Genomic DNA, 12451 nt, shown 5'->3' with positions numbered 1-12451 from the left:
ACCAAATTACCTGTGACAATTTTCACCTATTACCCACCACCAAAAGATCATTTCCCAATTGATTATTCAGCATGCAATGTCAAGCATTTGCTTAGGCCTCTGGATTACAAATTGAGTTACATCATCACCATCTTCCATTTGCTTTACTGTTAAAAGATTGGCTGTAGTCAATCTGCCCAGACATGTTCTTACACATTTCTAGAGCAGGTGGGATTTGAATCTGAGTCTCCTGGCTCACAGGTAAGGACACAACCATTGCACCACATGATCATCAGTTGGCCCCATGTCTTTTTTTTAAATATCCAGAAGTAGAGTTAGATGAGGACAGACAAGAGTCTCAAATGGAGTACAAACTGGTTGGGCCCAATGGCCTGTTTTTTGCACTATTTGCCAAATATAATCCAATGCAGGTATCTCCAATCAGCCTCATCAGAAATGTTACTATACACCTTTGGAGAAGGTAGACCTTGAAATTGGCCTCCTGCCTCAGAGATAGGGGCTGTACGATTGTGCTACAAGATCCTGTTTTTATCTGTCATGGCTAATTAGTGTTTGTCTTTCCTTTCCTTGACCATCTTGGTTGGTTATTAATTCCATCTTAAACTCAGATTTAAGGCAATTTTTGAAACCCTTCCTTTAAGGCTGCAGAAGTTGAACTGGAAAGGTTTACAGTAGCTCTGTCTGAGCCAAGAGGCCAGGATTCAAGTTACACCATCTCTGAACAAGTTGATCAGCAATACTTAAAAGGACAATTTCTGTTATTGTGTCATACTGGGGATTGTTCAATTTGTCAAAGCAATTTGCTTTGAACTCTTGTGGCAACACACAATAGACAATGGGTGCAGGTGTAGGCCATTCAGCCCTTCGAGCCAGCACCACCAATCATTATGATCATGGCTGATCATCCACAATCAGTATCCTGTTCCTGCCTTATCCCCATAACCCTTGATTCCATTATCTTTAAGAGCTCTGTCCAACTCTTTCTTGAAAGTATCCAGAGACTTGGCCTCCACTGCCTTCTGGGGCAGAGCATTCCATACACCGACCACTTTCTGGGTGAAGAAGTTTCTCCTCAACTCTGTTCTAAGTGGCCTACCCCTTATTTTTAAACTGTGTCCTCTGGTTATGGACTCACCTATTAGCGGAAACATGCTTCCTGCCTCCAGCGTGTCCAATCTTTTAATGATCTTATACGTCTCAATCAGATCCCCTCTCATCTTTCCAAACTCAAGTGTATACAAGCCCAGTCGCTCCAATCTTTCAACATATGATAGTCCCGCCATTCCAGGAATTGACCTCGTGAACCTACACTGCACTCCCTCAATAGCCTGAATGTCGTTCCTCAAATTTGGAGACCAAAACTGCACACTGCAATGTGACACAATGATGGTGTCCCTACCTCTAAACTAGACTTGTGATCAAGTCCCACCTGCTCCAGAGGTATGTAATAACATTTCTGGACATATTAATTGAAACAAAATCGGCAACTGTTAACCTTGAATGTTCAGACTGAATATTGTTCGAGGGAAACAACATTTGACTAATTTGCCTGAAATTGGAGTCATCTATCAATATACTGTTCAATTAAGTGATACAGAAGGAAAAGTTATTTTAATTTGGTCATCATGCTTGTTCCCTTTAAAGAGAGAGCAAGCTCTGAAGCATGATGGAATAGTAGCTGTAACTTCCTTTGAGGTTTTGTCCAGATGATATCAACAGAATGCAATGTTATGTTCAGTCCCAGAGGAATTGAAAGGTAAAGCTACAAGTCCCATCATGGCGTTGTAACTTGGATCATGTTTTCCAGAATGACCCATGTTTCCTGGGACTGCCAACATTCTTTTCTCTTGGAATGACTATCTCATTAAGTATTGCTATTGAAGTGCTGTCAAATCCAGACACATAATCAAGAGAAGAACAAGGAAGACAAAGAGCTTGCATTTCAAGTAGTGCTTCAGTGTGAAACTACACTGTTTCCTCATGACACAATTGAAGCTGTAGCATTGCTTTTTTTTGTTCGTTTACACTGGCGAAATCTCAAAATTCCATTAAAATCTAATCTAAACAACCTTAAAGCTGACAGCTCTGAAATAAGCAAGATCTGTTCATGCCATGAACAAAAGAGGTTTTACTGAAGAATAATGATGGTACCCCATGAGCAGCACAACATTTGTCTTCAGTGAAGAGACTGCAAGGACACGCTGACATTTATTCTCAGTCCAGCCTGTGAGATTTTCACCACAACATTCCCCAAAATAAAAGTTTACTTTTTCACTCTGAGATCTGACTCAGTGTTTAATTCTGGGCAGGATACTCTCACACTACGAAGCAAAGTAATGAGCCTTTTGCTTCAAAAAAAACTTTTCAAATCATCGCAATTCATAAGTTAATTGTGCATTGAATGGAATAAGTTGCTCGTGACATGTAGCTAGGGCCATCTTTTTAGCAAAGCAGAAATTAAACATAAGATGCTTCTCAGCTTGTTTCACCAATTTAGCTAGGTTTAGTAAATCAGTCTGTAATCAGTTAAACCTACCTTCTCTCACACTAACAACACTGCAGGAAGATTATATTTTTCACTCACTGCACCATTTTTGCTTTGCATTGTGAACTTAAGAAAAAAGCAAAGTGTAAAGCTGGCAAATTATCGATTGTTATGTAGTATGTACATGTAACACCATTATGTTTGTTCATTCACATGTCCACTTTTTTTTTAGATTAAATTTACTACAGTCTGGAAACAGGCCCTTTGGCCCAACAAGTCCACTCCAACCCTCCGAAGAGTAACTCACACAGACTCATTCCCCTACCCTATATTTACCCCCAACTAATGCACCTAACACTATGGATAATTTAGCATGGCCAATTCAGCTGACCTGCACATCTTTTGGATTGTGGGAGGAAATCCATGTAGACAGTGTGCAAACTCCACACAGACAGGCCCCAAGGCTGGAATCGAACCGGTGTCCGTGGCACTATGAGGCTAACCACTGAGCCACCGTGCCACCCTAAACAGTCATGCATGAGATGTGGCCATTGTTGGCTAGGCCAGTATTTATCATCCATCCCTAATTGTCCTAAAGAATGTGTTGGTGAGCTGCCTTCCTGGATCTGTGTAATCTAGGAGAATTCAATTGGTACACCCACAGTGCCATTAGTTCAAGAAGTTATAAAACTATTCATTTCTTGGGCATTTATAGAGTGAAGCAAAGACTCTTGCTACCAATTGGTACAGCCTTAGGAGCTAACTTGATGTTTTACTTTTCATCTTAATACACTGTACCTGTAAACCTATCCTCTTGTACCTCTAGCTAAGAGTGCTGACGGGATAATGAAAGTCTCAGTAAAACTAATAGAGAGATTGTTACTTCTACAGAAGCAACGCAAAAGGTGGCTTGATATAGTGAGGAGAAGCTCACTATCTCTGTTGAAGTGAATAACAATTGAATGACAATTATTCAGTTGTTTGAACTGATAATAACTACTCATGGTCTAATCCTGGGGAGCTTTTATATTTTCAAGAACTTTCCTTCGCAATGACCTAAATCGTTGGGTAATTGATGGATCTTATGCTGATGAGTTCAAGCCTCAAACTACTTTGGACATGATGAGCCCTTAAATCCAAAATGTGTTTTGTTTAAAAGAAGACAGCAATAGAGACAGTAACTGCAGAGGTCAATGGGGTGTTAAAGAAACTTCAAACAAACTAGACTGTGAACTCTTCTGATTACAAAGACAGTCGGGGGTCTGCGATCCCCTGTTCAATATCAAGTCCCCTCCTGTGTACTATGTCCTAAATTACTGACATGTTTTGATATTTGTTGAAGAATACACAAGGACAGAAATTAAAAAGCCAGTTTCAACTGTGCTGGAGTAGACTAGTGGGACTGAACACTCTCATGTGTATCCATCCACAGTCCAATATCTGTGAAGGTCATAGTTGAAGGATTATCCCCTAGTCACTCTTCAGTGCAAGTGCAGAGCCAATCTCAGTTCAAGTGTTGCAAACCAGTTAAAAAGGAAATGAACAAGGAAGAACTACTTCTCATCTCGAGTGTAGGAATTACCCTAGAGCTTAGAAAGCCTATTATTCAACTTTGCTTCTTCTGTGGTAATACCTCAGCCAATCAACTTGCCAATCAAACAATATCCACTTCAGAGTCGAAGAGCCTAGTGCTGCAAAAGCGCAGCCGGTCAGGCAGCAGCTGAGGAGCAGGAACATCAACATTTCAGGCATAAGCCCTTCATCACGAATGAGGGGGTGGCCAAAGGGGGCTGGGAGGAAGGTAGCTGAGAATGCGATAGGTAGACAAAGGTGATAGGTTGGAGGGTGGTTAGATAGGAAGGAAAATGGACAGTTAGGACAAATCAAGAGGGTGGTGCTAAGTTGGAAGGTTGGATCTGGGATAAGGTGGAGGGAGGGGAAATGAGGAGACTGGCGAAATCCACATTGATTCCTTGTGGTTGCAGAGTCCTGAGCAGAAGATGAAGCATTCTTCCTCCAGGTGTTGGGTGGTAAGAGTTTGGCAATGGGGGTGATCCAGTACTTGCATGCCCTTGACAGAGTGGGAGGGGGAGTTAAAGTGTTCGACCATGGGTTGGTGGAGTTGTTTCATGTGTGTGACCCAGAAATGTTCTCTGAAGCATTCCACAAGTAGACATCCTGTCTCCCCCATGTAGAGGAGACTACATCGGGAGCAACAGATACAGTTGATGACATGTGTGGAAGTGTGTGGAAAACGGCCCCAGGCTATCCAGCCTCTCCCTATAGCTCAAACCCTCTAACTCTGGCAACTTCCTTGGAAATCTTCTCTGAACCCTTTCAAGTTACACAATATCCTTAATGTGGTTTGTATGAATTTCAGCAAAGTTTTTGATGAGGTACCACGTGGGAGATGGATAAACAAGATAAAAGCACATGGGATCCAGGGTAACTTGATAAGTTGAATCTAAAATTGATTTGGTAACGTGAGACAGAGGGTGCTAATAGAAGACTGCTTATGTGACAGGAGGCTGGTGTGGTACAGAGATCAGTGCTGGCTCGCTTATGGTTGATGCTATATTTAAACAATATTGAAGAAAATATGAGGCTGGTTGATGATCAGTAAGATTGTGGATGACACAAAGATTGCCTGGGTGGCTGACAGTGTGGAGGAAGATGCTAGGTTACAGGAGGATGTAGACGGATTGGTTAGATGGATATGTTAATGGTAGATGGAATTTAACCTTGATAACTGTGAGGTGTAGCCCTTTGGAAGAATGAATAAGACAAGGGAGTACTCAGTGAATGGCAGGACACTTGGTTAGCTCAGAGGAACAGACAGATCTTGGGGTAGTTATCCACAGATCCCTGATGGAAACAAGACAGGTTAATAGGGTAATTAAGAAGGCATATGGTCCACTTTATCTAGCCCAAAATGTCAATTTTCCTGCTCCTCGGATGCTGCCTGACTTGCTGTGCTTTTTCAGTAACACACTCTCAACTCTGATCTCCAGCATCTGCAGACCTCACTGTCTCCTGGTACACTTTATCAATCTTGGCATGGATTATTAGAGCAGGGGGTTATGTTGGAGCCATAAAGGACTTTGCTTACGTCACAGCTGGAGTACTATGTACAGTTTTGGTCATTCCATTATAGAAATGGCGTGGGGATGGAGAGATTCATCAGGATGTTACCCAAGCATTTCAGTTCTGGATCTCTTGATAGATAGTACCTGACCTGTTGAGCTACATTTTCTGTTTATATTTCAGTCTTTCAACAGAATCCTGCTTTTCTTTGTGTGTCATGACAGGTGGGACTGACATATCAAAACTGGTTTAGCAAAACTACTCTGTATTGGATAACTGAATGTAAATAACAGTCAACATTCCAGTGCAGAATGACTTTGTTTTCATTCACTGAATGTGGGTGTTGCTGGCTGAGCCAGCATTTATTGTCCATCCCCATCATTGGATTGCCTCCCTCAACTCCTACAGCCACAACCTTCACATGTATCTGACTCAAATCCCCCAGATGTGATGCTTCCTTAGCTCAGGTGGCTGGTTTGAGATAGAGGGTGAGGCAAACAATGTGGGTTCAATTCCTGTATTCGGAACCATGATGTTACCATGAAGTCCCCTCCTTCTCAACCTCTGCCCTCATCTGAAGTAGTGGTGACAGCCTGGTTAAATCACCACCAGTCATCATGCTCTCTAATGAGAGAGCAGCACTGTATCAACTTTACTGCTCCATCGATTGAAGTATTTAGCTGGAGCATTGACATCGTCCCCGAGAAGGGTGAAGAAACTCATCAGGAAGTGAATGAAGGCAGTGTGCAGAAAGGTGCTTAAAAATGACGGAAATTTTCATTGATAAAATGTGTCAAATCCTCCATGTGGTTTCGATGGGTAATTGTGGGTAAATGAGTATGTGGTTCAACAAGAAACAGCACAATGGCAATTTTACTCTAATGTGTTCAGTGTTTATATCAGCACAGTGTACTTAATAAGTGCCAGTTAAGCATCTGTTACATCTTAACCCCTAATCCTTAACATTCTTACTGAGTTGAACAATGACTCACAGCACAGTTAATTGCTCCCATCAGCAACCCTCACAGTCTTCACTCTAATTTACTCATTTCCACTTGATTAAGAATGGCTACTTTCTGAATGCCATCTCCTGTGTTTTTTCTGTTTTCTCTCACTCCCACCTGCTCTGATGATGAGAGGACTAAGCTCAGCCAAAAACAATCAAAACCCTCAGCTGAGATACTATGGCTATTGATTATTCAGATACAGATAATTCTAAATGCTGGTTTCAAATTCTTCCCTCACAATTGTGAGACTGTCCAACTGAGTGAATCTACATTTAGATGGTGTCACAACTGCTGACGTATAAAAAAAAGTGTTAACTATCTGACAACTGAAGAATTAAATCTCATCTTTGAAATGTTGCACTACATCTCTTCAGACCAGTGCTTGACAAGATACTCACTAATTGATTCAGTTTGCAATTGATTGCAATTTGTCCTTGACTCATTGATTGGCATGAGGTAGGTAGCAAAGTCACTGGACAAATTGATGGTGTCACCTTGTCCTTGCCATGCACTTGCACTGATTTGTAACAGAGAGCATACACACAGGATACGGTCTGATAAAAGGTGAATCTTGTCCGGGACCATCCCGAGATCTGATGTCAAAGTCAGTTTCATTTTGTTACCACTGCAAGAGCGGAAGCCAACTTGAAATCCCATCTTTGGCCCTTCACAGATATCGACGAATGTGTCTCAGGGATACACAGTTGCTGGAATGACTCGGTCTGTGTGAATCTTGATGGAGGGTTTGACTGTCGATGTCCTTTTGGTGAGCACTGCACTGGAGACTGTCCCCATGATGAAGGCTTGAAGCGTAATGGACAAGTCTGGACCTTGAGAGAGGATCGGTGTTCTGTCTGCTCATGTCAGGTGAGTACACATAACCTTATGGAAAGCGCACTTGAAGCATGGTTCATCATGACTCATGCCCAAGCTCCCAGTCATCATAGATCACTTCACAATTTGTGAAATGAATAAGAAGCAATGCTTGTAAAAACAATGACTGCAGATGCTGGAAACCAGATTCTGGATTAGTGGTGCTGGAAGAGCACAGCAGTTCAGGCAGCATCCAAGTAGCTTTGAAGCTACTTGGATGCTGCCTGAACTGCTGTGCTCTTCCAGCACCACTAATACAAGAAGCAATACTTGTCAGGTATATAAAAATAAACCCTCCTAAATTTTAAATCTTCTGTTTTTAAGGCAGAGCCAGATAAATTCTTCATTACAAAGGCAATGAAAGAGTCTTGGGAAAATGTGAAATGTAGTGTTGAAGTTAAAATCAGACCAGCCATGATTTTATTGAATCATTATCTGAGGCCATTTGAAATGATGAAAATCTTGGTTCCTGTTCTACACAGGCACAATTCCCCTCCACTACTAATTCCCTGAATGGAGTCAAAACTTTAGAAGCAATGAACATTTTCAACATAACTGAAACTTAGGAAGATATATTTGATAATTGTGGAGGTAATATGGATGGAAACAATGATAATTGTACAATGAATAGAAGAGAATATTAGAAGCATCATAAAGAATGATCAGTCAACAGAAGTGGAGACACTGTAAATTTTGGCATTTTCCCTGTTTTTGGTATATCGAGGTTGTCACTGATGGTCTCTTATTAGCACATAAGAGTGCAATAGGACTTCAAGGAAGCAGTCTACTGCCAAACGATGTCAAAAGACTTCCAGTTTCCAGCTCAGATTTACCCTAATTCTGAGCTAGAAATGAGCCTTTGTCCTGCGGCCCATTAAGTTCTCCCTTGTTTGCTAACTGACCATCCCTTAACCTTTTCCAGACAATGGTCAGAAATAACAGCCCCTACTACTGACCCCACCACCACCACCACCACAACACCAGGCAATGTCCCTACACTTCTTCAAAGAGTGTCATACAATCTTTCATGCCCATTTGAAAGGGCAGATGTTTAATTTAGCATGTTATCTAGAAGGCAACACTGCCAGCAACGTCTGTACTCTTCATCTGTGCTCCTGGGCCAGTGGCAATAACATTGAGACTTGTCTCTGAACAGAGGTGAGTGCAGTAACACAAGGGCACCATTCGCAATCATAAACACCATAAAAAGGGAGCCAATGTGAATAATGCATTAGAAATACATTTGTGTCACCTACTAGAATTGGGATAGTATCTGGGAGATGGTGACTTGATGATAATATCACTGGCTAATGCTCTCAGGACATCTGTCTGAATACACCTGTGTCAGCCAGCAGTATTTAGATTCAATGGATAAATCTGAAATATAGAGCAAGTCTTTGTGATCCATAAGAGCATATGAGCTAGGAGTAGGAGTAGACCTCCTACTCCTCCAACCTGTTCTAACATTTGATACCATCCTGGCTGATCTCATCTCAGCTTCAACTCCACTTTCCTGCCCACTCTCCATAACCCTTCGATCTGTTCCTCATTAACCGTTTCTCTTCTTTAAACTTACTCAATGTCCCAGCATATACTGCACTCTGGGGATAGTGAATTCCACAGATACATCACCCTTTAAGAGAAGTAATTTCTTCTTGTTTCTGTTTTAAGTTTGTTATATCTATCATAAAATGTTGACCTCTCATTCTAGATTACCCTACACGTGGAAACATCCTTTGTACACTGACTTTGTCAATTCTGTTTAGCATCTTATAGCTCAATTAGATCGCGTCTCATTCTTCTAAACTCCAGAGATTATATGTTTAAACTCCTCAATCTCTCTTCATAAGACAGACCCCTCATCTCTGAAAACAATTGAGTGAATCTCCTCTGAACTGAAGTCAATCCCTGCTCTAGTAAGGGGAGCAAAATTACATGCAATACTCCAGCGCCAGTCTCACTAATGTCATGTACAGTTGCAACAATGCATCCCTACCTTTATACTCTATTTCTTGAGCAATGAATGCCAATATTCCATTTGTCTTCCTTATGACATGCTGTACCTGCATTCTCATTTGTTAATAGTGATCATAAAAATGGTCATTGATTGAGGTTAAAAGAAAATATTGTGAAGGGACGGAGATCTGCCATCCCTACCCAGTCTGGCTTACATGTGGTTGACTCTTAAGTGCCCTCTGAAATGTTCAGTTCAAGTGCAATTTGGGATGGACAACAAATTCTGGCCTTGCCAGCGGTGCCCACATCCCATGAAAAAACAAAGTTAAAAAAGGATGAACAGTGTGGACTATGGCTGACATTGGGCACTTTGGATTGACTCACAACTCTTCAGTCTTATTCTATTGGAGATTGCAAAAGGCAATTACAATGCCAGGAAATAGTGTTCAGTTGGAATATTTCTGACCTGATTCCCTGAAGTTTTTAAACCATATACTGTGTTATGCCATTGGGTATCCATGTGTCTGATTAAATACGTGCCCTTTACTCATTTATTCAAGAAGAAAATGTCAGTTGTAGTTTGTTTCTTACAATTGTCTGAAACCTAATGTTACATCTTCAGGATGATAGCTATTTTCTCCTTCCCTGGTGACAGGATGGGAATATTTTCTGTCGAAGGATTGTTTGTGACTGCCGCACACCAAACGTAGACCTCTTCTGCTGTTCAGAATGTGACACTAGAGTGACCAGTCAGTGCCTGCATCAGAATGGACACCTGGTCTATCGCAGCGGAGACATCTGGACTTATAATTGCCAGCAATGCCGATGTTTGGTACGTGCTTGAACTTTCTGGAGCAACTTCTGTTTCACCGTAAGGGAAGAAAGACTTGCATTTATATAGTGCCTTTTGTGACCCCTTCCCAAAGGACCTTCCAGCTGGTGAATTACTCTTGAAATGTAATATTTCTGAGTTGATTTGTAAGAAATGCACAAAACTCCCATAATCTCCAGGGTGATAATAACCAGCTTTGTTTGGGATTGGTTAGCTCAGTTGGCTGGACAGCTGGCTTGCAAAACAAGGTAATGCAAACTACTTGGAGGCAATTCCTGCACTGGCTAAGATCACCTTGAAGGACCCTCCTTCTTAGCCTCTTCCCCACCCTGCCTGAGTGACCGTAACCTCAGTTTAAACCACCATCAATCATCTCTTTATAATGACCTTGTAATGCTGTGACAGTTTTACTTTTGATGGCCAAATTGTTTGTTGTAATGCTGTTGTTAGGCCAATAATTGACCAGGTTACTGAGGAGAGTACCAACAGTCATCTTCAAAACAGGGTAGGGGTGTCCAAGAGGGTTGAGAGTCTTCTGAACATTTTCCGAAAGACAGCACCCCTGACAATATCAGTGATCACCTTGACTAGCCATAAAGATAAAGGCTACTGAAAAAAGAGATGACCGTGCATAAAGATGTACAAGAGAATGTGGCCTATCGGGGATCATAACTGTCTCTGTTTGCCTGTCAATTCGCAATATATCCTGAAGCCACATTCTTTTATGAACAAAATGTGGCATTGATAGCAAAGCTATAGTTTATTGTTCATCTCTAATTGACCTTGAAATGGTTGCAAGTTACCTTCATGAATATTACCATAAGGCTGTCAGGCCATTTCAGATGACTCATACAGCATGGAAACAGACCCTTGCTCCATCTGGTCCACACTGACCATAATCCCGAATTAAACTTGCCCCACCTGCCTGCGCTTGGCCTATATCACTCCAAATATTTCTTACTCCTGTACTTGTCGAAATGTCTTTCAAATGTTGTAACTGTACCTGCATCTACCACTTTCTCTGCAAGTTCATTCCACACATGAACCACTCTCCGTGTAAAAAAAATGTCCCTCATGTCTTTTTAAATTCTTCCTCCTCTCACCTTAAAAATATACCCCCAGTCTTGAAATCCCCCACCCTAGGGAATAGACACCTGTGGGTCAGCTTATCTGCATCCATCATGATGTTATAAACCTCTATCAGATCACCTTTCAACGTTCTATGCCCCAGTGAGAAAAGTCCCAGCCTATTCAGCCTCTCCTTATAACCCAAATCCTCCATTCTTGGTCAATCTCTTCTGAACCCTCTCCAGCTTAACAATATCCTTCCAATAACAGAGCGGCCAGAACTGGACACAGCATTCCAGAAAAGACCTCACCAATGTCTTGTACAACCTCATCATAATGTCCCAACTCCTATACTCATAGATGTGAACAATGAAGGCAAGTGTACTAAATCTCTTCTTAACCACGCTGTCTACCTGTGATGCAATTTTTTTTAAAAGTGTACCTGAACCCCTAGGACTCACTGTTCTCCCTGGGTACTACTTTTAATGTTATAAATCTTGTCTTTGTTTTACCAAAATGCAATACGTTGAAGAGTATAATACATGGGAGTGTTGTGGAGTCAGATATTGACCAGACAAGATAAGGAAGACACATGACTGAACCAAATAGCTTTTTAATGCCCATTTGGATTAAAATGACTGAATTCAAAATGTCATTGTGGGGTTTGAACTCATTTCTCTGGGCCATTAATTTCAGCCAACCCGTTTGGTATCCTTGCCAGTGACATCCACATCCCAATAGAGAATAAAGGCTAAAAACAGATAGGGAATTGAATTCGTGCACCTGCCATGACCTTTGCCTGTTACTAATTAATCTCTTTATTTCTTTGTTTGCCCTTTTGCTATTTGTTTATTAAATAATTTATAAAATAAAATACCAATAATGATTATTCTATCTTTTCTTTGTTCTGCTTCCTCTTGCTGTTGGCCCTCTCTTGTATATTCTGTACTCAGCTTGGGTACTTTCTGAATAATGAACCTGACATTTGACATAAGCTTCCTTTTACTACATTATTTTAGTTTTGAAATCTCTGGGACGTCTAACTTTCAATACCCTCCTTTCCCCTCCTGTAAGTATGTGTCTCACCTGTATCCAATCTGTCTCCTCCTGAAAGATTTCCTCCGGTTGTTTGCTGTTTTACTGGCA

General features: G+C 41.3%; 1 protein-coding gene across 3 annotated transcripts in view; it reads left to right on the top strand.

Moving 5' to 3' along the window:
- LOC140493827 (protein kinase C-binding protein NELL1-like) overlaps positions 1 to 12451 on the top strand; it is a 980593-nt gene that overhangs the window by 939911 nt on the left and 28231 nt on the right. For all 3 annotated transcript variants that reach the window (XM_072592758.1, XM_072592757.1, XM_072592756.1), the window contains 2 exons: positions 7250 to 7443; positions 10061 to 10237. In XM_072592758.1, the coding sequence (XP_072448859.1) occupies positions 7250 to 7443; positions 10061 to 10237 (371 nt within the window). The remainder of the gene's footprint in view (positions 1 to 7249; positions 7444 to 10060; positions 10238 to 12451) is intronic.

This window comes from Chiloscyllium punctatum, chromosome 22 (genome assembly GCF_047496795.1).
Source record: "Chiloscyllium punctatum isolate Juve2018m chromosome 22, sChiPun1.3, whole genome shotgun sequence".
In the NCBI taxonomy this organism is placed as follows: Eukaryota; Metazoa; Chordata; class Chondrichthyes; order Orectolobiformes; family Hemiscylliidae; genus Chiloscyllium; species Chiloscyllium punctatum.
Note: the sequence above shows the minus strand (reverse complement) of the source record. Positions and strands in the feature narration are given on the sequence as shown.